The sequence below is a fragment of the Syngnathus typhle genome, linkage group LG15, assembly GCF_033458585.1.
Source record: "Syngnathus typhle isolate RoL2023-S1 ecotype Sweden linkage group LG15, RoL_Styp_1.0, whole genome shotgun sequence".
NCBI classification, from domain to species: domain Eukaryota; kingdom Metazoa; phylum Chordata; class Actinopteri; order Syngnathiformes; family Syngnathidae; genus Syngnathus; species Syngnathus typhle.
This window is the reverse complement of record NC_083752.1, coordinates 11127238-11151548: the sequence shown is the minus strand read 5'-3', so window position 1 is coordinate 11151548 and position 24311 is coordinate 11127238. Positions and strand designations below refer to the sequence as shown.

General features: G+C 45.6%; 3 protein-coding genes across 20 annotated transcripts in view; all 3 read right to left on the bottom strand.

The window, feature by feature from the left end:
* The window catches only part of LOC133168486 (serine/threonine-protein kinase DCLK1-like), an 80437-nt gene extending 67068 nt beyond the window's left edge, over positions 1–13369 (bottom strand). For 3 of the 15 annotated variants that reach the window (XM_061300086.1, XM_061300085.1, XM_061300087.1), the window contains exons 1-8: positions 12942–13146; positions 12760–12870; positions 9910–9950; positions 9438–9816; positions 7071–7124; positions 6900–6950; positions 6285–6707; positions 4320–4648 (exon numbers count right to left, since the gene is read on the bottom strand). In XM_061300086.1, the coding sequence (XP_061156070.1) occupies positions 4320–4648; positions 6285–6707; positions 6900–6950; positions 7071–7124; positions 9438–9816; positions 9910–9950; positions 12760–12870; positions 12942–13146 (1593 nt within the window). Of the gene's footprint in view, positions 1–4319; positions 4649–6284; positions 6708–6899; positions 6951–7070; positions 7125–8993; positions 9079–9437; positions 9817–9909; positions 9951–12759; positions 12871–12941 lie in introns of those variants that run through there. The other 12 variants (XM_061300094.1, XM_061300088.1, XM_061300093.1 and 9 more) reach the window with 12 other exon arrangements.
* LOC133168489 (SEC14-like protein 2) lies at positions 12296–21419 on the bottom strand. 4 transcript variants are annotated; one of them, XR_009718224.1, is made up of 16 exons: positions 21278–21419; positions 20840–21099; positions 19895–19970; positions 18968–19011; positions 18389–18451; positions 18075–18263; positions 17916–18011; positions 17775–17835; positions 17609–17692; positions 17439–17545; positions 15609–15748; positions 14366–14535; positions 14089–14262; positions 13341–13412; positions 12942–13168; positions 12296–12870 (listed from the first exon to the last, which is right to left on the bottom strand). XR_009718224.1 is itself a non-coding variant. In XM_061300102.1 (13 exons), exons 2-13 carry the CDS (start codon positions 20891–20893, stop codon positions 14144–14146), a joined length of 1203 nt encoding a protein of 400 aa, XP_061156086.1. In that variant the 5' UTR covers positions 20894–21099; positions 21278–21419; the 3' UTR covers positions 13459–14143. The 4 variants fall into 4 exon arrangements, 1 of the variants encoding a protein (XP_061156086.1); XR_009718223.1 differs by having other exon boundaries at positions 12942–13412; XR_009718225.1 differs by lacking the exons at positions 20840–21099; positions 21278–21419 and having other exon boundaries at positions 12942–13412; positions 19864–19970.
* Positions 21189–24311, bottom strand: part of LOC133168488 (spartin-like) — a 25500-nt gene continuing 22377 nt past the window's right edge. The window contains exons 4-8 of the mRNA XM_061300101.1: positions 23723–23846; positions 22612–22806; positions 22368–22526; positions 22151–22241; positions 21189–21902 (exon numbers count right to left, since the gene is read on the bottom strand). Coding sequence (XP_061156085.1) covers positions 21641–21902; positions 22151–22241; positions 22368–22526; positions 22612–22806; positions 23723–23846 — 831 coding nt within the window. The 3' untranslated portion in view covers positions 21189–21640. The remainder of the gene's footprint in view (positions 21903–22150; positions 22242–22367; positions 22527–22611; positions 22807–23722; positions 23847–24311) is intronic.

The window sequence follows — 24311 nt, the reverse complement described above, 5'->3', positions numbered from 1 at the left end:
ATGACGCCCAATGTGGGAATCGAACCCACTACAGGAAACTGGCTCGGGTTGACATTGCCATTAAGAATGAATGGGGAAATAAAAGGCACAAATTTGCTAATTACTTAAAAACGGTAAATGTTATGAACGCGAAAAATACTGGCAAGCGTGCCATGAATTTTTGGAACGTGTGAAAGGTTGAACGAGGTGAATCGGTTGAAGCATGTGGGAGTAGTTAGATGTCAAAAAAGTGGGAGGAATAAGTTGTTTAATAATAAAGTACAATATCAATGTGTGAAGGCCTTCGCCTTCACACAATAATAACTAGAATTGCAATTTCGGAAGAAATTGCGTGTGAAGGCGAAGGCAGATCTTAAGTTACAAACGTTAAGCGTTAAAAATGATGAGCGGGAAGAATACAAAGGGAAAATAGATAATTGTGAAATAAATGGGAAAATGTTACAAATACATGTTACAAAAAGGTACAAATGATAAGCGTTAAAAATGAAACGTTACAAATGTTACAAAAAAGGTACAAATGATAAGCGTTGAAAATGATAAGGGGGAAGAATAAAGAGTAAAATAATTTATGACTCCCAATGTGGGAATCGAACCCACTACAGGAAACTGGCTCGGGTTGACATTTCCATTGTGTTTCCGACTGAGCTAATGAGGATCCTTCCTTCTTGCTGGTTGAATTTGGTTAATGTAATGAATGTGTTTGTTGAATGCGAATGCGTAATCAAAGTGGTGGAAATTGCTTAATGTAATTAATGTTGAATGCGAATGACAAAAGTTACAAATGATAACCGTTGAAAATGATAACCGGGAAGGATAAAGAGTAAAATAAACAATGACGCCCAATGTGGGAATCGAACTGACGCGGGTTTTGATACCACTCGGGAATGATGCTCGTGTACTGGAATCACTTGTGTTTCCCACGAGCTAATTGAGTCCCTTACTATGTCGTGGTTGCAATTGGTTAATGTAATGAATGTGTTTGTTGAATGCGAATACGTAATCAAAGTGGTGGAAATTGCTTAATGTAATGAATGTTGAATGCGAATGTTAGTTACAAATGATAAGCGTTGAAAATGATAAGCGGGAAGAATAAAGAGTAAAATAATTAATGACGCCCAATGTGGGAATCGAACCCACTACAGGAAACTGGCTCGGGTTGACATTGCCATTAAGAATGAATGGGGAAATAAAAGGCACAAATTTGCTAATTACTTAAAAACGGTAAATGTTATGAACGCGAAAAATACTGGCAAGCGTGCCATGAATTTTTGGAACGTGTGAAAGGTTGAACGAGGTGAATCGGTTGAAGCATGTGGGAGTAGTTAGATGTCAAAAAAGTGGGAGGAATAAGTTGTTTAATAATAAAGTACAATATCAATGTGTGAAGGCCTTCGCCTTCACACAATAATAATAAAGGACAGGAATAACAATAGTGTGAAGGTCTTCACCTTCACACTAATAATAATAATAGAGAATGGTGTAGAATAACATATGTGTGAAGGCCTTCGCCTTCACACAATAATAGAGAATGGTGTAGAATAACATATGTGTGAAGGCCTTCGCCTTCACACAATAATAGAGAATGGTGTAGAATAACATATGTGTGAAGGCCTTCGCCTTCACACAATAATAAAGTAAATGGAGTAGAATAACATATGTGTGAAGGCCATCGCCTTCACACAATAATAATAATAGAGAATGGTGTAGAATAACATATGTGTGAAGGCCTTCGCCTTCACACAAATATAATTCGAAACGGGACTATGTGCCGGCGTAGTTGTGTGAAATAATGGTTGGTAAGAAAAAAAGCTGCAGTGCGACGGGATTTTGAAAAGTTCAAAGGAAAAGCATCACACGGAGAACGGTTTGAAAGATTTTGCTCAAGAAACCCATTCGCTGGCGTCCCAATACTTTTGTCCTTAACTGGCTTGGCACCACGAACCCACCAGGTGGCGGTGTCGGACAGCAGCGAGCCACCAGGCGCAGTCTCAGCGCGCGCTCGCAACTTCCTCGCTGAGCTGTTCTGGCCGCGGTGCTGAATCAGGCTTCAAATAGAAGCCCTGCAATTGGTCCTTTTTGACCTTTACAATTTAGATGGTTTTCTTCTGGTGTTATCTTAGCATTTCATCAAGTGCCTCGGTGCCAATCAAATGACAACAAAAAAACGAGCAGACTTTGTGTAGCAGACTCAAATCAAATCCAAGCGCAAAAGGGGACTTTCAAAGAGGAAATTGAAAGACGGTTGAGGGGCGAGCACTAGCTAGGAAGCGACAGTCGTAATGAAGAGTCTGGAGTGGAGCGGCGTTTTTTTTTTCGTTTCTTTTTCTCTCACTGTTTGTTGATGTCAAAAATGATGTTGCTGCCTTACAACAAGCTACAAAGTGACAAAGCAAGTCTGGACATGGGAGTGAGGGCCTGGAACCGACGTGGCCTTCGTAGCCATTTAGAGTGTGACGATTGGGCAGAGCTGGACTGCTGTGCCAGTCAAGGCCGACCACTGAGGCCTCGCATCGTTCTGCGCAAACAGCTTAGCACAGTATTAAGAAAGGAGCCGTGGCTGGGCTTTCTTTCTAAGCTACTTAGAGTTTCTCCAACCTCTTGATCACAACCAGCCTGACACACACACAGACGCAAGCATGGCAGTACAGTAAAACTCAACGGTCGTTGCACGGCAACTGTGGCACGAGGTAGCCGAGGAAGAAGAGCTACCAGATCTTGCTCGGGTTACACACAAAAATGGGACACCGGAGCCTCAGGGGGGTGCTGGTGAGCGAAACCTGGGTGTGGAGGGTATCTATCGGGTTCTAGATGAGAAATATGTTTAAACAAATGCATGAGTCAGCCATGTTGAAGTGATTTTGAGGGTCAACAACTATTTGACTGGGCAATAGAATATTTGGAAGATGCTTAAAGCAGAGGACATTTGGTAGGCTTGTTTACCGCCAGTGTAGCCGTGCAAGAATGACTGCGCATGCGTGTGTGCACTTGTATGTCCTCATTAAAAATGTTAATGAAGGCAAAGAGATGAGCGAGCCGCTTTGGTATTGGAACGTCATCTCTCGTTCTCTCTTCGGACTCGTCGGTTCTTCCGGCATGTCGCGTCATGACCGCCGACCTCAAAACCTACTTATGACACGCACGCGCCCGGGACGTAACCCAATGCCGGTAACTCTCCTGACACGCGGTTGATGTTCAATAAGGTGTCATCGATCGGTCAAACGTCTGACTGATGACATGCGGTAGAAGTAGCAAACTAGACCGCTTTTTTTTTGTCTTTGCCACAAGCCAGGCGATTTTAGCCGTGATTATGGCATGGATTACACACATTTCACCGAGTTTGAAAATAATCTCCTATTTGTCCTTTCGTGACCTTTATGCTCTAAATTTGTGGTGGGGGGGGAGGGCAGTGCACGACCGGTTCGGCGTTGGCGTGCCGAGCGGCTAAAAATAGTCAGGCTGAAACAGCCTGACTCACACCAAGAGAGGAGGGGGGTTTGTTGTGCTAACTCCCAGACAACTGTAACCTGTGGCAACGGCAGAGCCAGCAGACGACTTTAGATTTTGTGTAGGAGGATTCTCAGAGAGATTTTTTGTTATTTTTCAGAAGCGCAGATCTGATCAGGAATCTGGAGCGACACCCCGCCGTGTTAATCGTGGACGATCGTTAAATGGATTGCGAGAGGTCAGACTGGATGCGATAACGCCCGTCGGCGACACAGAACAAGAGACAAACCTGAGGTCCCGTCCTCAGATATATGCATAGAAACACGACACTGCATCTTTGATATTGGAGATATTGGAGATCTTGGAGATCGCGAGAGCCACACATGAAAGAGAATCACGTTGTATTGGACAACGTTTGCTAGAATAGAGTCTGATTTGTCAGCAAAGCAAACAACAAGCGTCCAGATGAAGGCAAATGAACAAGTACCCACCAAAGCGACAGATGGCGCGAGACCTATCAGGCAGACCATCGGAACCAGTCCGAACCCGACAAAGCACTGTTTGCGCTATTTTTCTAGACATTGACGCGAATGAAGGTGGGTAAACCTCGAAAGGCGTGTGACTCAGACTTGTGCGGCCTGGGGGTTCACAACAATGCTGATGGGGCGGTGGAGACACACACTCTCCATTCACAAAAGCGATGGATGCACAAATGAATGAATTTCAACACATTTAAGCGACCGCTCACGGAGTTCTGAAACATTTCCTTCACAATTCCCTGGCAGTATCTTTGGTTCTTGGCAGAAGATAAAGAACACGCCTCAGAGCCCGTCCCGCACATGCACGGCCTTTTGCCTCGTTGCCGTTTGACTCACCAGCTTCCCCTCCAGCGTGTAGATCTTCTTGACCACTCCGGAGTCCAGTTTGACGGCGTCGGTGATGTCACTGAGCACTTGCTCGTACGAGTGTGCCGTCTTCTTGTTGAGCAGGACCCTGACACCCTTGCGGGGTTTCATGCCGCCGCCACGCACCACCGTCACCAGCTTGGGGCGAACAAAGTCCTTGTTTTCGCGGCTCTCGGGCGGCCTGCTGCGGGTCCGGGCCACACCCGAGCCCTTGACGTTCACCGACCAGTTGGGGTTGATGTTTTTGCTGTAGTTCACTTTTTTGTAAGCTTCCATGGAGCTGCAGACGTAGCTTTCGCCTGTAGGGGGGCGGCAAGTAGTGAGTAGGACGCCGCATAGCGGTGAAACAAGAGCAATTGTGGATTTTAGATACAGTTTTTTCCATGTATAATGCGTAAAATTTATCTACTTTATTGTCCTAAAATCTGGGGTGCGCATTATACATGGGTACAATTTAAAAAAAAAAAAATTCTCTTTTAATTTAATTTTTTTAACAAAATCATGGTACAACAATTTTTGAAGAAAATCTTGTCACGGATGGAGTGTGGAAAGGAGCAGGGCGACCAAGTGGAGCTTGGACCAGGGTTCATTGGAGGAACTCAAAACACAGACTTGGTAAACTAACATAACTCTCTAACAAAACCAACAACAGGACTGACCGACAAAGACGTGGAACAAAAAGACAGGGTGACATTACCAAAGACAGGAACAGAAACCTGTGTTATTGTCAAATATTGTTTGTTTTTTAATCTCCATTGCGGACTGGACGTCATACGGAGGCAGTATTACTGCTTATGCGCACTATGGATCCGATGTGAATAGTCCTCTTCTCTTCTTGACTGACAATGAATGTGATAGTTTAATACAATCAGCAAATAACAAAATGCGTATTACAGGTAATATTTTATTTCACAACACTTTGCCTTGTTCCTTCCGTCTCTGCTGTTCACTTCAAACATGCGCCATACGAACGCAATGCTCTCGTATCAGACGCTTGCTCGATCACCTGCTCGTTTGCTGTCACAATGTACCCTACACAAATCCGAAACATTTGTTGCGGCTTCGAGTCCCGACGAGGGGCAAGTTTTGGTTTCCAAGGGTGTTTTTATTCCTCTTCAACTTCTCTCCCATACAGAGCCGCCTTTTTCACATGTCCGCACGTCACTTTCCTCTTTTCATTTTAACCTAACTGATCGCGGTGGTGCCTTTACGGGCAGTCGGAGAAATCAAGCTGAACAAAACTAAACCCAGTGTTTACACGGATATAAACTAAGCCTAGTTAAGACCATACCAAAGACTATAAAAATGGGACCCATTGCCTCCCTGCTTGGTACTCATCATTAAGGGTTGGAATTGGGGGGTTAGATCACCAAATGATTCCTGAGCGCGGCGCCGCTGCTGCTCACTGCTCCCCTCTCCCCCAGGGGATGGATCAAAATCACACGGGGATGGGTGTGATTCCAAGCAGAGGACAAATTTCACCACACCCAGATGCGTGTGTGACGATCATTGGGACTTTAAAAAAAAAAAAAAAAAAAAAATTGGGTGCGTATTATACATGGGTACAGGCTTTTTTCCAGCATTGACATGCCATTTTTAGGGTGCGTATTATACATGGGGGCGCATTATACATGGAAAAAAACGGTAGTTAGGTTTCGGATCGCAATTTGGTCATTGAATGACCGTAAGGCATTTTTACAAACTTTCATTGATTGAAAAAAAATTGGCCAATTAGAAGCATCAAATTAAAATCTGAGCATGATGTATTTGAAAACAAAGACATCAAAATGAAAAAAGTCAAATAAGATTTTTTTTTTTTAATCATTGTTCTCGCACCATACTGCAATTATTAATTGCGTTTGTGGGAAAACACGGCGGAATGGACTGGTTTTTGAGCCGTCTCAAATTTCACTACGCAGCCTTCTCCTGGCTTACCTTCCACCAGTTGCTCGAGGCTGCCCATGCGCCCTGATCCGTCCAGCGTGTAGATGGCACGCACGCCCTGCGGCAGGTTGACATTGTCCGAGAGGGCGCGCGTCAAGTCGGCCAGCAGCGCCTCAAAAGTGCGAAAGCGGTCGGACGACACTGCGTACACGATGCCGTGGAAGAAGCGGTCGCCGTTCCGGAAGAAGCGCACCTTCTTAGCGCGCTTTTCAGCACTCAGGGCCTGAAGGCTGCGCGGTGCGCGCTGCAGCAGCAAGCTGCAGTGCGCGCTGTGCGCGGGGCTGTGGACCACCCCATTGAGGCGGGCGTCCGTCCCGGCAGCGGATCCCACGCCAGCCCGCTGAGTGCGCTCGTCAAAGTGCTCCATGTCCATAACGTGGCCCGGCGGCGCCGCCACCGTCGCTGCACTACTGTCTGCCACACACATACACACAAAAGTTGAGAAAGCATAGCAAAGCAAGAGGCGAGCAGGTACACGTCCCAGATTAGAGCCCTAAACACAGATTAAGTCTAATCTGGGTGCCCTGGCAGACAGTGTGCACGCGCGGGGATTGATGGAGAGAATCGAAAGCAGCCTTCCCATAATACTCAGTGTGAATGATTTACCGACACAAGAGCCGAGGTCCTCCGTCACCTCCAGTATGGACGATTGTCCCCCTAAAAAGCAGAAAGTAAGCAAAGGTTTTTGGCCAGCCGAGCCCGACCGCTCACACTGCGCGCGAGCGCGTCTGCCTATGTGCGGTGATGACGGAAAGAACCAGAAACAGAGCGCCACACCAACTAAGTAGCAGCTGCACGTTCCCCTCCTTCTCCTCCTCCTCAGGCACGTCACTGGTGTCGTGATTCCCATTCAGCGCGCACACACACACGACAGAGAGAAGAGAGAGAAAGCGAAAGAGATAGATTTGCCAGACAGTGGCCAATTCGTCTCACTTTATTAGTCAACCAACGAAACACGGAACCAGAGAGAGATACACATCGTGTATTACAAACCAGGCCGCAACTTGGAATGGCTGCGAGCTTCATGCTAACACAATGCAAAATACTATTGACAGGCTAGATGGATTACCGTTTTTTTCCGTGTATAGTGCGCCCCCATGTATAGTACGCACCCCTAAAAATGGCATGCTGATGCTGGAAAAAAAGCTTGTACCCATGTATAATACGCACCCAATTTTTGTGATTTTTTTTTAAAAAAAAATGTAATTTTTTTTTTTTTTTTTAAGTCCCTATGATCGTCACACACGCAGGGAGGCAATGGGTCCCATTTTTATAGTCTTTGGTATGGTCTTAACTAGGCTGGATGTAATTTTTTTTGTTGGCGTTGATTTCTCCGACTGCCCATAAACGCACCACCGCGCTCCGTGCGCATGGAGCGTGTTTGAAGTGAACAGCAGAGAAGAAAGGAACAAGGCAAAGTGTTGTGAAATAAAATATTACCTGTAATACGGATTTAGGTAGAGAACTGAACTCTCGCTCTTTATATAGCTGACGTGTCTTGCTCATCCGTTCTGCGCATCTGTAATGGCGGCCTCCGTATGATATCCGGTTTGCGTGTGTGCGAGAGCGAGAGAGAGCGAGAGAGAGAGCGCGCGAGAGAACGCTCAACCGTAGCGCGCCGCCGACCGCCCAACTGCGCCGGGCTGGTCGATTATTGTGACAGAGCCGTCGCTGAAATTTAGAAGATATTTTTAAAGTCCTGATGTACTTTCTAAAATTTAAGTGGACCTCAGTGCGCACTGCGCAGGGAGCTTAATTTGGTGCGGTCGCGCAACCGCAGCGCGCCGGGCGCTCACTGTCGCATTGCTTAAAGAGCGCCTTTGTGTTTTAGGATGAACAGCAGAGACCAAAGGAACAAGGCAAAGTGTTGTGAAATAAAATATTACCTGTAATACGCATTTTGTTATTTGCTGATTGAAACTGCTAATTAAACTGTGAATTGAAACTAATAGGAAGAAAACAACTCTCGCTCTTTATATAGATGACGTGTCTTGCGCATCCGTTCTGTGCATTTTATTTCACAACACTTTGCCTTTCTTCTCTGCTGTTCACTTCAAACACGCTCCATGCGACCGCAATGCTCTCGTATCAGACGCTTGCTCGATCACCTGCTCGTTTGCTGTCCCGTGGTGCATTTATGGACAGTCGGAGAAATCAACGCCAACAAAAAAAAAATACATCCAGCCTAGTTAAGACCATACCAAAGACTATAAAAATGGGACCCATTGCCTCCCTGCGTGTGTGACGATCATTGGGACTTAAAAAAAAAAAAAAAAAAATTAAAAAAAAATTTTTTTTTTTTTTTTTTTTGTACCCATGTATATATAATGCGCACCCCAGATTTTAGGACAATAAATTAGTTAAATTTTGCGCACTATACACGGAAAAAAACGGTAGGTGGCGGTGTTCGCAAATGGTACAGCAACACACGTAGACAGGATGTCCAAATACGCCTGGCATTTTACCAACTCGGCATTAAGAAACTTCTCTTCCTTTCTGACTAATCCAGATTATTTTATTTCTTATGCTTGTTGAAAAAAAAAATCATGCGAAGATGACCTTGACTGAATCGGAATTGCAATTTAGTTGTATCTTCTGACGCCGCATGTGTGCGTTAAAAGTTTTCTGGTTCCACCTCAGTCAGCGTTTCACGTGATGCTTGAGGGTGGGCAACCTGTTCCCGAGGAGGCTTTTCCTCACCTCGCCCCTAGCACCTCCCCCGTCACACTCCAGAGGTTTTCCCTTTTTGGCGTCAGTCTCGGATTTCCTGCTCGGCTGCTTGGCTCTGCACGCGCACAGCATTGGGAAAGGTTAGCTACCGGCTGGTGTTACATTTCATTCAAAATCAATCCGATTGATGAAATTAGGAGTTTCAATCAATTTGATTTGGGCATTGCGCAATTTGTGCAAAACCAAGCCAAAAATGTGTGCATAATTGCCCCCGCCCCCCCAAAAAAGGTTCGCAATGTCTTATAGATGCCACAAGATGGCGGACATGTAACTCGACTCGACTCACGTCAACAAAGCTCCTTGGCAGAGGGATGTCGCAAGACGACAAAGTGATACTTTTACATCAGACAGTGGCTTTAGTGCAATCGCAAAAAGTCAACGGGTGAATTTTTCATCCCTAGGTTGGTGTCATACCTGAGCTTGCTCTCCGGGGCCCTCTGTGGCTGCTTGGAGTACTGCCTCCACTGGTCGTCAACAGTGGAGGACAACTGCAGAAGAACATATTCCACACGGCAGCTTGGTTGTCAACAACATGCGGGCGGAGGAGGTCGCTTACCTTGGCAATTTCCGAGAGGTACGCTCGCCTCTCATCGTTAGTTTTATGGAATGCCTGATTGCCGCCCCCCCCCCAAAAAAAACTTGCAGAGATTGTACTAAGCAGTTGGATGGAATGCATCAACTCGGTCCCACTAACCTTTGACTCTAGTTCAATGCTAACGCGACAGTCAGCCAGTTGACTCTGCAGGCCTGACTTCTCATCGGTGAGCAACTTGAGGCGATGCCGTAGCGATTCCTGAGAAGAAAAAATAGCGGCTCCCTAAATTCTCTGTCCTTTATTGTGCGTCTGACGCCCTCCGCTGGCAGGATGAAGAAAGGCAACACTCACGGGTGGCATGTTATCGTAGGATCGGATAGAGGTCAGCCGGTCTGGGGAAAACGACACAAATTCTAGCACACATACAAAGAAAATCTTACATGCTCACTAGTCACTTCATTAGGTACAGCTCATTAGATCCCAGGATGAGCTGTTTCCACGTATTCCTTTGTTCTGTCACGTTTGAAGAAGAAAAAATAAACACCTGGATATGCTTCTTTGGATTTCATGCACCAAGCACAACCAAACGCTCGCATTGAACTTTGTGTGAATGTGCTTGCAGCATTCAGATTGTCGAAGTCTGCAACTGTCATCGAAAGTGGAGTTGCACCAAACGGGGTGTAGTAGTAAGGTGGATAAAAAAATTGTTCTGATATAATTGGTGAGTCTGTTTTAAAATGTTTGTGTTGAATAATTTAAACGATGAAGACAGTTGTTAAGGTAACCACATAGACTGTGGACACGCTCGACGTATGGCGCTGTTGTTCTATGGTCCTCTTCATTTTCGGTGCTTTGGTGTTACATGTCAAGTTGCTCCCATGTTATCTTGCTCCCCGTCTCGTGTTACGACTGTTATGGTAAAGCGATTTTGTGTTTCGCGACTGGAGATTCGTCACAAGCGACTTGGAACTTCCCTGAGTGCAAAACTGTTCAAATTCTCAATAAAAACGCTCAACGAAACGTCTCGTTTGCATTTCCGAAAAATAATAATAAAGGGGATTCAAACCCGTGACGCAATGAACTAAAGTACAGTGTAGTGAGGACCGCCTTCACTGCTGTGCCATCGTGCCACGCATCAACTTTAATAGATTATTTTCAATATATCCAAAACTAAATTACCCGGCGAGGGTATGCGTTAATCTGATGCCTTGTGTATACCCGCCCATGTTAACTGGCTCCTCGGAACCAACTTGACATGGTCGCGTTCCAAAGCTTCACGCAGCAGGGCATCATGTATTTATGACATGATCAACTATCTAGACACATAAGGAATTGGTCCAAGTACTAAAGCAGCGGTGTTGTATTGATCGGCTTTGCGTATTAATAGGAGTGTGGAGAGAAAATTTCACAAATGGTTGTCTGTCATGCAATGCGCGGAGGGTGTGCGTTGGGATATACAAAAGTAAAATTCACCTCTATTGACTTTACAGTTGTTTGTCTCAAATTATTCATTACATTTGAACGGTCCTTACACTACTATTTCAAAATCCATGCATTGACATCATCCCTGACATGGTGGTGCAAACAAATTTGAACATTGGGCGCGCGGGTATTCAGATGCTTCTAAGTCAAGTCAAGTTTATTTGTATAGCCCTAAATCACAAGCAGTCTCAAAGGGCTTCACATAGACAAAAATTGACAATTATTCTCAAAGCATCCCCTGATCTTAAGCTCCCAAAAGGGCAAGGAAAAACTAAAAAAAAAAAATACCGGGGCAAAATGAGAAACCTTGAGAAGGGACCACAGATGGAAGGATCCCCAGGTTGAAATGGATGCAGAGAGGGCACAAATGATAAAATATGAAAATCAATGAAATAAAAAGTGGATGTCCATGTAAGAGCGAAGGGCTGCCAAAGGAGCCTTTTTTTGTTTGTCCTGGCAGTGTCTTCGAGGAGGTTGAGCTGCAGTTCCCCCATCCTGAATTGGCCCACGAGAATCCAGATAGCCGCTGTCAGCATGGGTGCCACTTAACCAGGAGGGGAGGGAGGGGGTGGAGAGGGAGAGAAAACAAACTCCAGCCGAATCGGCCACTACAGGTTAGTTAAAGGCCAGGTCATAGAGAACGTGTCTTTAAACGTGGACTTTTGAATGTCAACATTGTGTAAAGAGTGCTCTGATGTCAAATATAACAGAACAATAATTCATCCTTGGCTGGGGGGTTGTGCAAGTGTACCACCTTTTCAGCGGTAAACTTTCGTTCACCCTCCGCGCGTCGCACGACAGACAATCATGTGTGATATTTTGTTCTCTCCACACTCCTATTAATACGCAAAGTCGATCAATATAACACCGCTGCTTTAGTACTTGGATCCATTCCTTATGTGTCTAGAAAGTTGATTATGTCATAAATGCATGATGCCCTGCTGCGAGATTGGCGTGAAGCTTTGGAACGCGACCATGTCAAGTTGGTTCCGAGGAGCCAGTTAACATGGGCGGGTATACACAAGACATCAGATCAACGCGTACCCTCGCCGGGTGATTTAGTTTCGGCTGTATAAAATAAATTCTATTGATTTTATTGTGTGCCACATTGGCACAGCGGTTAGGGCGGTGATCAGTACACTGTACTTCATTTCTTTGCGTCACGGGTTCAAATTCCGCTTATGACTTTTCTATTTTATATATATTTTTTAGTGTTTGCTATGTGTTGCAGCCAGTCGGAAATGCAAATGAGACGTTTCGTTCAGCGTTTTTTTATTGAGAAGTTGAACAGTTTTGCAGTCAGGCAACTTCCAAGTCGCTTGTGACGAATCTTCAGTCGCGAAACACAAAATCGCTTTACCATAACAGTCGTAAATCGATACGGGGAGCAAGATAACATGGGAGCAACTAGACATATAACACCGGTGCCATCTTGTCACGTTCGATTACAAACAATTTTTGGTAGAGAGCGTCAACTATTCGCGCACTGTCACCATTTGTGACAGGGCTCGAAAACGTTAATTGTATAATGAATAAAGTGGACTTCACAGGATCGCCCATAAAGTAACAGCTTAATCCCCAAACCATTTGTTAATGTCAATCAAAAATCGTTGCAGTCCTAATCCCAAGAAGTGGCGACGTCGCCCAACTACTCTGACACGCAGCGTGCAAGATCAACATATTTACATTCATCCTCGTTCGAAGACAATGTCACCTCACCCACTGGGTTCCCACGCAGGTCTTGCATCCTCTCGTGGACGAGAGCGAGTTGCCTTTGTAGCTGTGCGTTCAGCTCAGTCTGAGTTTCATATCTGGTCTTCCACTCGTTGTCTCGCCCAAACAAACGCAAGCGCACTAAATATCGTCGCAAACTGACCACGAGAAGCATTTTTACTTGTTACCTTCCCCGTCGACACCGTGAAGTCTGTCTTGAAGTTCCCTCGTGGTGCACCGCAGGTCCCGTACCGACTCTTCCAGCATGCCTCTGGGGGGGTTACAAACACCGGTGGAAATCAAATAGTAAAAAATAACTCGGTACATTTCTCGTTCTTGCCCCAGTTCAATGCGAAGGCGTACCATGTCATATTTGGAATGATCTTTGCTCATTTTTTAAAATCGCCAAAAGTCTCTGGGGGGTGAGGGGGTACAAACACAGGGGGAAATCAAACGGTAAGAAAATAACTCACTTCATTTCTCGTTCTTGCTCCAGTTCAATGCGCAGGCGTGCCATGTGATATTTGGAATGATCTTTGTTCATTTTTTAAAATCGCCAACCAGAGGGAAGAGAAAGTTTGTGCTACCTGGTTTCCATAGAAACGGGCGCTTCCTGTGGTTGGTGTAGCGCTAGTGCTGCCACAAGGAGGCGCTGCCGTCTTTTGGGAGACATGGAGACGTAGTGCCAATTAGCAAAAATAAAAGTTCTAGGCAAAGCCATTTATTTGTTGCTACGAAAGCGACCAGTTCAACACAACTTAGTGGTTTGAAAAAAAACAAAAAACATCGCGCGTTCCTTGTAAACGTTGATGACGTAACCAAATACGGAAACTAATCAACCAAAACAAAGTTCACTTAACATTTTGTCAAAAAAATTGGACACCATTTTAATTTCTTCTTTAAAATTAGCATACCACTACTACTTTGAACTCAGTAAAGTGTGTAGGAAAACAAACAAACCAAAATGAAAATTTGCAAATACCGTATTCTCGTTACATTTTATTATAATACTCAGTGGCGTAGCCAAGCCGGGGCGGCGCCCCAGTTAGGACTCCCTGCGCCCCGGTTAAAAAAAATCTAGCTTTTTCGATTCTTCATTTTCATGCCGTTTTTTTCTTTCGATCTTGCGCGAATGCGCTTGCGCTATTCTATGTACGCGATGTTATCCATTCACCATTTGCCTCCCGGACCCGGATGTTGTTTTAGCGATCAGCGAATGGCGTGGGTGATGTTCGATTTTCTTTCCTGTGAGCGCGCGCCCCTACTGGAAAAATTCCTGGCTACGCCACTGATAATACTGTTATTACTGTTTGTTCGGGTGTGCTGGTCCAATACCCCTGTCCTCCGATGTGATATTCTTGGTTACGATTGGGTGCTTTCTGTTGAGTCTTTATTTTGATTGGACGTCGCAACGGCCTGTCTTCAAACGGTCTGGCAGCAAAACCTCGACCGTGAAGCTGATCCTCTTGGCTTGGAAGATGCTGTACGTGTTGTCGAATCGCAGCACGTCTGCACACACAATTACACAACGGGGGCAGCATTTGGAATTGTGAAATCACTTCAATTGACTTTGGTTAACTTTTATGATGCCACGAAAGTCGTCTGCACTCACACACGCCGGGGTGCTCGCATGTCAGCGAGCCGTCTTCAGGCACCAGGTGAGCATTGTAGCGCTGACTCGGCACCACTGTCTCCATCTCGGCCGCTTTTTTCCACTCGTCCGTTCTGGCCTTCAGGAAAATGCCGAAACCAATGTCGGCACCCTCACTGCAAAACTGCCACCTGGTGTTACAAGTGAAAACACACAGCAAATTTAAAGATGTCTTTTGATACAACAAAAAACGGTACAGTAAAAAACTTATGCAAATGGGTCTGTCCAGTATAAAACATGCACCGTATCACCAACAGGACAACAATCAAGTATATAAATCCAAATTACCGTAATTTTCGGACTAAAAGTCGCACCGGAGTATAAATCGCACCAGCCATAAAATGCCCAAAAAAGCGCCTGTAAGTTTGTTTTGTTAAATAAAGAGTCGTTTACAAACCCACGTCTTTCCTTGAACTTTGTTAACGCTACAATATAGTTATATAGTAGATCTGTGGAATAACGACGAGGCTGACGTCAGGGCTGACGTCAGGGCGCACGCGCGGCGATGTTGACAAAGGACGAGGAATTTGACCAATGGATTTAATGATTTAGAGTGCACAGATGGTTTGATAACATTATTCTTATATAATAGTTATTTGATATATAATTTATATATCGTTATATGGGCCTGTGGAATATTTTGAAGTGCAAGATCCGTCAGCGGCGCGCACGCATTGTTGACAAAGGACGATTGATGGATTTAATGAATTGGAGTGACGCAGATGGTTTTATTAACGTGTTATTTATGTAATAGTTTTTTGAATAACTCTGAATTTTACGTCAGGGCCGTTCTCAGCTCTTAGTTTGTGTTTATGTCATGTTAGCATACCTATTGTTTAGCCTGTTGTTGCTCACGTGTTGTTGCGACGCTGCGTCAGCAGCGCGGCGGTTGTTTACATAAAGGACAAAGATTGACTCGACAGCTGCTAATGACGCGACGTTGCGCTGCTGTCGTCACTTGAAATTAAATTACAGTAATCCCTTGCTACATTGCGGTTCGTTTATCGCGGTTTCACTTTTTTTTTTTTTGAAGATTTTTGAAAAAAAAAAACATATATAAGTCGCTCCTGAGTATAAGTCGCCCCCCCCCACCCAAACTATGAAAGAAAACGCCACTTATAGTCCGAAAATTACGGTAGTGCTGATTTTGGGGGCGAAATTTTTCAAAACATCATTATTGGCTGATGGGGTTGAAACGTCCCACCTGAGGATGCATCCCGGAAAGAGAATCTCATAATCCAGTTGTCGCGTGGACCCACGACTGACAGTCAAACACTGATCGTATTCCACTAACACATGATCCCGCACGTAGTAGGAGGGCGGGACCGGACCCACGTGGTTGATCTGCAGGAGAGAAAAAAGATCTGCAAAATCGGCAAGTGTATCTTTTATGGTGGTGATGGTCGTGGTGGGAAAGGGGCAAGGGAGTATAAAGAGAAAGTTTTACTCACATGAAGAATTCGCCATTTGTATGCATTTTTACTGGCTTGGTTTGCGTAACATTAAGTGTGCCACTAAAACAAGACAATCTTATACCATGGGGGGGGTAACAAAGTGCAAATTATTCAGTGCAAATTTAAACACGTCTTCACTTTACATTCTACACGTTGTGTATTTTTTCTTCATCTCGAGACAGTCAAGTACTGCCGTGGCGGCATCTTGTTGCCAAGGAACTACATTGAAATGAGGGGGGCCGCTTCATTTAGTGCAGCCATAACCGTATCCATGGAAAGAGTAGTCAGTGTTCAGCAATTGAAATAAAACCAATCAAATGAACAAAAACTAATCATCTGTAATCGAGACACAGTCAGCAAGTATTGCAGAGGTGGGGAGTAACTGATGGTGTAGGGGTGCAACTTGCAATAAAGCTGACTCTGACTCTCTAAATGTGTGACGACCAAACAAAAAAAAAAAGGATTGCTGAGGCGCCATCTTGTGGAATGTTGGTGCCTAGGAACTACATTGACTTGAAGGGAGCTTACTATACCAGCTCAGTGGGCCTTGTGGTATGAGTGTCTGCCCCCTGATACTGGGAGGTCGTGGGTTCGATCCCCGGCCGAGTCATACCAAAAGATTATAAAATGGAACCCGATGCCTCCCTGCTTGACACTCAGCATTAAGGGTTGCATTGGGGATTGTGTGAGGAGCTGCGCCCCACACTCATTATTAATGCACATTGTATAGCTTCTACTATAGAAGCTCATCTGAGGACGACCGAGAGAGAGAGAGAGACCCTTCATTTAGCGCAACCATAACTGTGTCCAACAAAAGAGTAGTAGTCCATGTTCAGCAATTGAAATGAAAACAACCAAATGATCAAAAACAAATCAGCTGTAATTGTGCAAAAGGATAAGATTGAATGAAGACTATTCTCAAAAAGTGATGACTCATCAAGGTTGGTGTCACACGGTAACAACACATCAGGCTAGGTTACAACAGAAAAAAAGAAAAGTGCGAGCCTTCCGCCGTCCGTGCCTCACTTGTCGCGGGCCCAACTCATTATCTACAGAGACAGTGAAAGAGCAGCAGCGTGAGTGGCGATGTCGACGGTCTCGACACGTGCAAGCTGTGAGCGAGCTGCGAGGTACAAGCAAGCTGAGAGCGCCGAGCCCCTTCAAACCGCTAACTCAAGCTGTTATGCATCTACGCCAGGAAGCAGGTGCAGATTGCTCGTTTTGCTCTTGTGCAATTCCCTCGTGTCGGGAAGACTTGTCCTGTTCTTTGACAGTTTGTGAACTCGTTGTATACCTGTTGTACACTGACGATAAAGGCATTCGATTCTATTTTCATACAAGATTGACGACGTGGAGGTTATTTTGGGTCACCAGTTGAGGGCGTTTGACATCAAGATCGCTGAGTTTCACGATCCAAACTGTTGGGTTTGGTCAAGCCAATAAAAAAAAACAAAAAAACAGCAGTGATGGGGGGGGGGAGCGTTTGCCGGCCACACCTAATCTACGCGAAACAAGCCGAGGGCGCTCATCTAATGACCGAGCCCAAGCCTAAGGCAGCAGGCAGATAGATCCAAACTCACCCGGGTCCGACAGCGAGGGTCTCCGTCGGGGTCCGTCAGTTTGCCGCCGTAAACGACGGGCAGCTGCTCGGCGTCGATGTGCCCCAGGAGCACTTGCTGCCAGTCGGCTGCGGCGGAGCACACAGGGCGTCATGTTGCGAGGCGTCTCGGGCTGTGTGCGCGCGTCTCACCGCCCAGGATGAAGATCTTCTGCCGCGTGATCTCGCTCAGAAAGTGCTTGACAAGGTTGTAAGCCACCGGGAAGAGTTTGGGAGCTACGGGAGCGCAATTGGTTCCGCAAGCATTAGCAGTTGGGAAAGGAGGCCAGCGCAGTGACGACTCCTTGTCCCGATTTACCCTTAATGACAAAAAGCTTCTTGAGGCCCTCTGGATAGTTGTCCTCAAACATCTGTAGGATCTGAAAAGAGCACAACACGCACCGGCGAGAGCGAGTATGAGAGTGACGGTTCAAGCGTGCTCCCAAACGAGGAGCCTCACCTCTCCGTAGGTTTGGATGGCAGGCTTCCATAGGTGCTTGAGTCCCAAGCCCTCCATGTCATAGATCATTGTGATGGACTCCACCGTCTTGCCCAACTGGATGGCAACACACGCGCCGTTAGCCGTTAGCCTTACGCCGCGTTGCCACAGCACACTCGCCTTTCGCGACTGCGCCAGGCACTCTCGCTGCAGCATCTCGCAGTCACGGATCTTGGAGCGGATGAAGTCCTGCTTGGAGGCGGACAGGAACAGACCTTTGGGGTCCATGGGTCCAATCACGTCGTACCACACTGGGCTGCCGTCGTGGTCGTAGCCGCACATGCCGCCCGACAGGTACTTTTCAATCACCTGCGCGCATGAAACGCCGGTGACGAGTTTGCTTCCTTTCCCATCCGGGGCCTGATTTGGGCTGCTAAAGTTATTTTGCTCGCATTTGTTGTTGTTGCGCTCGCTCGCTGCTACTGTTTGGTCACCTCGGGAGGCCGCCAGTCACTGATGATGCTGTCCACCTCCATTCGCTTCCTGAACTCAATGTGCTGGAAGGACAAGGCACGCGACCGTTAACAGACATCCACGGGCCACTGCATTAGGTACACCGCGCCTCGCGAGACCAATTCGACAGAGGGCTTCATCGGACGGGAGATCCAAAGATCACCATGACTGCAGTCATTCGTATCGGATGCAAAAAAAGTGGCACTGCGTAACGGTAGGATGAGGATATATCTAATGAAGTGGCCGGCCTGTCAGTATTGCATTTGAGAGATGAGAAAAAATCGCCTCGTCAACAGGAGGTGGAGTCGTTGTGTTATCAGTGCACAGACATACTAGTAACCCCCCCCCACACACACACACACACACATACACGATAACGGAGCAAATGAGAACACCACAACGGCATGTTTTGCTGTCCATTTGCCCCTCTTGTTAGCACAACACTAAAAAGTAGCCGAGTTATTTGGTCATCTTAACTTGTTAGTGTCATTGTCGGAATAACATCACACCTACACACAGGGAAATAAAAGTGGCGGTGTGGAGAGGAGCATGCATGTTACCTTTCGCAACATGGCCTCCGACTTCTGCACGTTGAAGTTTCTGGCTAACAAAAGGAAAAAAAATCCAGACTATAAAAGTTGCTAATCAGTGGTTAACTTTTGATTTTCACATCTGTAGTGTCACTGTTAACAGTGTTTTTTTAAAAATCACATGAATATGTACAAATATAATCTTGTATTTAAGTAACAGCTGCATCCTTGATTGGGTTGTGTTTGACTTTGGCGCTTCAACTGCAATAAACCTTTCACAAATCAGAAAACAAGAAACGCAGGCGAGCGCACAACAAGTACGAAATGAACATTATGTATTTGAAACAGTCGCTGCACTCATATCACTTCTCGGAATGAATTCGATCCAACGTGGAAGCAAGCGCACGAGCTCTCCGCCGCGTCACATGCTCACACGGCGGCTGACATTGAATGACACGCTGCCATGATGGTGCAGAATAGAGAGAGAAGGAATAAGGGCAATTCAACAGAGTTACAGTTTTGGAAATCTCACATTTGCTTCGCCCCTTTTGTTGGCCGAGTGCGCCTTTTAATGCGATTAGCTAGCGGATTAGCCCGAAGCACAGCGAGTCCTCAGGGTAAACCTCCGTGCGCTACGCCACTAATCAGGATAAAAAATTGAACTCAACTGCAGCGATGCAAAAGGTTTGCTTCTCTATGTTTTAAGGTGACGTCACATAGAAATGCGCACCGAGGAGAAACCGGTTCAGAGACTTTGAACAAAGTGAGCGTTAGGACTCAAAGCAAGTTCTGAATTTCAAGACAGTGTTCAGGAAAGAGCAAAACTACGGGTTCGTGCGCAAGCTTCCATCAGCTCCTTTGGCCGGCCGGCAAAGTTCATTTGATTTTTGAAAACATATTTGGGAGCATTTGAAACAATGTTGTACCCATGTGATATCTTCAATCTGGAGTGCTCACCTCGAAGCCAGCGGAGCAGAAAGTGGTCATGCTGGGCAGGAAGTTGAGCAAGAACGTCTTGAATCCTCTCCCGGAACTGAGAAGAAAGCGTGACAAGTGTACACGTCAGGAAAAGCGTATTTGACGTCATCACATTTCGATAGCTTTCATTACTTGACGCGAGGCCCCGGGGCAAATCCAAAACCAGTTCTCACTCGTGCTTGGCCGAAGCTTGTGACAGATTGGGTGACTAATTACTTTGCACACTTGAGTGTCCCGGTGTTAAGCAACAAAAAGATCATTTTGAAAATCTTGCAAAACATCCACAATGGGGCTGTTAGCCGACAAATTGTGTTGCAAATGACTCACATGAGATAGATAGATAGATAGATAGATAGATAGATAGATAGATAGATAGATAGATAGATAGATAGATAGATAGATAGATAGATAGATAGATAGATAGATAGATAGATAGATAGATAGATAGATAGATAGATAGATAGATAGATAGATAGATAGATAGATAGATAGATAGATAGATTTGCAGGATTTTCTGATTGCATAAGACTTTTTTTTCCCCTATCACGTTTTTGGCCATGTTTTACAAACGCCTGCAAAATAGTATTTGTAATGAATGCTGAGGCAAAACAATAATAATATTAAAAAAGAAACTTAAATGAAAATTATTCATTTTCCAACTACTGTATATTTTCGATTCTATTAGCATTTATCGTATTACCTGGTGCAGTGAGTTAGGTCCATTTTGGTTTAAATATTACAAAATGGATATCAGTATTTAGGTCGATAACAAATAATCATTTAGTATATTTCATGGTTCAGTGCTTCAGCTTATTTTTTCATTTAAAAAAATGAACAGGATACAAAATGTATTTAATTTCATGTCTTACTTGCCGCTTCAGCGTGTTCATCATCATTAAAAATAATAACAGCAGGACGTCTTACCTGTCGCAGTGCTTCAACCTGCTTGGGGCCGAGGTCTCCCAGCCTGTCGCTCATGTCTGCGGCCAGACGATAAGCTCTTGGGAAGGAGGATGGTGATGACTTCAAAGTGCTGACACGAACAAGGCGGCTAATCGGGCAGGCGACGGACGCCCGCCCCAGTCAAACTCGCCACGGTCTCTGTCTCCACCGGCGGCAGGTGACGTCAAAAGGGGAACTATTGAACAACCCTCGTTCACTTTCCCCTCCTCCTCCTCTTGACTCTAACAAAGAGTGGATATATGTTAAGAGGGTTACCCCCCTAGCTGGTTCGTAAAGTAGCCGCGCTTTAAAGGGATACAGATTTGGCCCGTTTGTGATTATTTCGATGTTTAATAGTACATCTCAAACATTTCACGTCACTAAATCATGAATAGTGGAACATACGTGAAGTGAACTAACCGTATTGGCGGCGAGTGGAGCTTTGGCAACACCATCGTGAATAAGGAAGCTTGCCGACAAAGTGTATCATTACATAGGCAACCGTGCTAAAATATTAAAGGCACATAATTGATTTCAAAGACCCATTTGCAAATGGTAGCAGCTACAATAACAATTAATATCCCCTCTTTATGATATTGCGCAAAACTATTTCAAAGAACAATGTTGTCCTATTAAGCAGGTCAACATAGAATGTCCCGAGTCGAAGACACGGCACAGCAAGAGAAAACAACAGCATTGTTCCAGTTATGTGTTTAAAACAAGTTGAATTTCCCGAAAGAATCTAACAAAGAAGCAAAGTGGAAGCAGCAGCTGTGGACTCGATCAAGTCTTCTTTATGTCTTTCTGCACTTGCTTGTCATTGTTGGAGGCTCCCTGCGTTGACGACGGCGGCGTCCCAGACGTTATGTCCTCCCCCGCCGTCTCTTTCCCTTTGGAGCTCTTCGCCATGCCTTTAGCCATCTCAATTCCCGTGGTCTTCAAAATGGCCTTCAGGCCCAAGTTGTCCACATTGTACGCTGTCATGCCCACGTTGGTCACTGAGCGCAGTGCCGTGTCAGTGGCCTGGCCTGCATCGTTGCCATACCTTAGCCGCGAGGAGGACAAATGTACAAACAAAAGTCAAAACGATGTTGTCCGCGATTTGACTTGACGATGAGCATTTATCTCATTACATTGAGACGAATAGCCGAGCCACAACGGGAGGGGCTATTGCACTCGGGAGGTATATTTCAGTATGAACTTGCTCAATAGCTTGCCGAAGCCCGCCGATCAGAAGCGAGGCCGGCAGAACAAGATAGGAAGAGCGGTGTACAAAGACCGAGGTCAACTCACTTGTACGTCACCGTGTTGACTGTTTCTGATGACACACTCTGGCTGATGAGCTTGGCTCCCGTCTCCAGGCTGGTCCACACAGCGGAGAAGCCTGAGGCGAGGACGTCCAGACCACATTAGGGTGTAGAGACATTTTGTGAGGCTGCGGTGGAGGTGGTCTCTACGCCCACAAGGTGACCGCCGCCAGCCGAGCCCAGCTGACCCAAACAACTGTCACCTTGTAGGCTTCTGGAGGTCACAAATCTGGCTCCCTCCAGGTTGGACGGCTCCCCCTCTTTGCTCTTCATGGACTCGGGGATCAGCTTGGCGCCGTGCTTTTTCACCTGAGGGGCCACCTTCTCCGCCAGATGTTCGGTCAACGTGCTCACACCATCCACTGTGGAAATGAGCGCAAAGCATTACGGCAACGTGGTGGCGTCTCACGACAGCTTGCCGCCAGGTGAGTCTTTCCCACAGCTCACCCAAGTACTGGCTGACGCGCAGAGCGCCCCCTGTGGCCTGCTTGGCCACCTGCAGGCCCTTGCTGACGTGCGGGTTGACTTCGGAGGGCGTCTCCTCGGGTGTCAGGTGTTCCCGAATCTTCAGCGCCCCCTTCTGAATTGCCCTGGTGGTGGCTTCAGCACCTCTGATCACCTCGTGTCCGAAGCGCGTCGCCCCTGGAGAAAAAAGGACCCAAATGAACGGTGCTTTTCCCAAAAATCCGGCCCCCGGAGCTGGTTCATGAAACAGCGTAAAGCCACAGAAAAGTCAGTCACGAAACGCCAGGCACAAAGAGTTAGCCATTTTGGGACCGAGTGGCCTTTTGGGTCACTTGCGAGCAATTCCACTTAAAGGGAAATGTACTTTTGGGAGTTTGCAAATACATTTGATTAAGGCTGCGTTAGACACATATAATCATATCAATATAATTTTTAGTAGTAGTGTGGTCGCTTAATAAGTGGAAAGGAATGTGCAGACTACATGAATTTGTTTTCTTCAAAGTATTGTGGAACAGGATGTCCAGAAAGGGAGGATATCTCAAGGCCGATGGGGAACGCGAAAAACAACTCGTCTTTGTGGTCCAGACACCTGTGCTGAGCAGGGGAAAACCCAAACGAGGAGGAGATGGCCATCGACCATCGACCAATCACCACACAATAATTTGCATGCTTGAATATTCATATTGTGTTTCTTTAAAACTGGGCAACCCGGAAGAATGTCTTGTCTTTCTGGTCATGAAGGCACACGAGTTTTTATGTTAAGGACCCAAGGCCCAGGCGCCTGTATTAGCTTGCTTTGTCAGGATTAAACAATTGGTTAATTCGGTCTGATTGATCTACTGGTCTTCTCTTTGACAGAACGAACTCGCAAAATTGTTAGGTGCGCCAGTGTGTGGATTAGAACATAGCAATTCTTGTGTTAAGTGTTGATCATAGTTTGGAGTCAGATCAATAGATAAAATCCGTATCCTAACACACTTTACAAGTCGTGACTTGGATGCAAACAACAAACTAAAATAGGGAGACAAACGATGTTTTCTTTTATTTCAGTTGTTTTGACAAACAACAAAAATTGACCGATTCTGACACTCACCTGAAGCGATTCCCTGGCCCATCTTCGCGCTCCAAGTAGGAAGAGTCGCTTTGGTCCCGTTCTCAGCCAGACAACCCAGGGGGACGGTGCTGCTCAAGTCGATGACTTCGGCGCCATCCAGACTCTGTTGGAACAAAATCGGATCATCTGGAGTAGGGGTTTTGTCACGATACGATATCATATCGATACAAAGAACTACGATACGATATTTGCCGATATCTTAAAGCCTGCTGCGATTCATCCACGATATATCGCAATATAGTGCTCTCCGATCGATTTTTTTTTTTTTTAATAAAAAATGTAGAACAATATCCTGATTTATAACAATTCATACGCAAAATCAACAAGGTACTGCAAACTCTTTATATAGGAAATTACTGTATTGTAGTATACAAAAGTGCTTATTTTAACACTAAACTTTGATGTCGTGTTTTTTCTTTAAATGTGCGGCGAGATTTGTGCTCCCTGAATATTTGATCACCGCATGGCAGGATTCTTGTCCGTTGAGCCATCTTTTCTTTGGAATCCAAAGTGCTTCCAAACGAATGACTTGAAGCCTAAAGGGGAGCAAATTTCCTCGTCTTTTTGG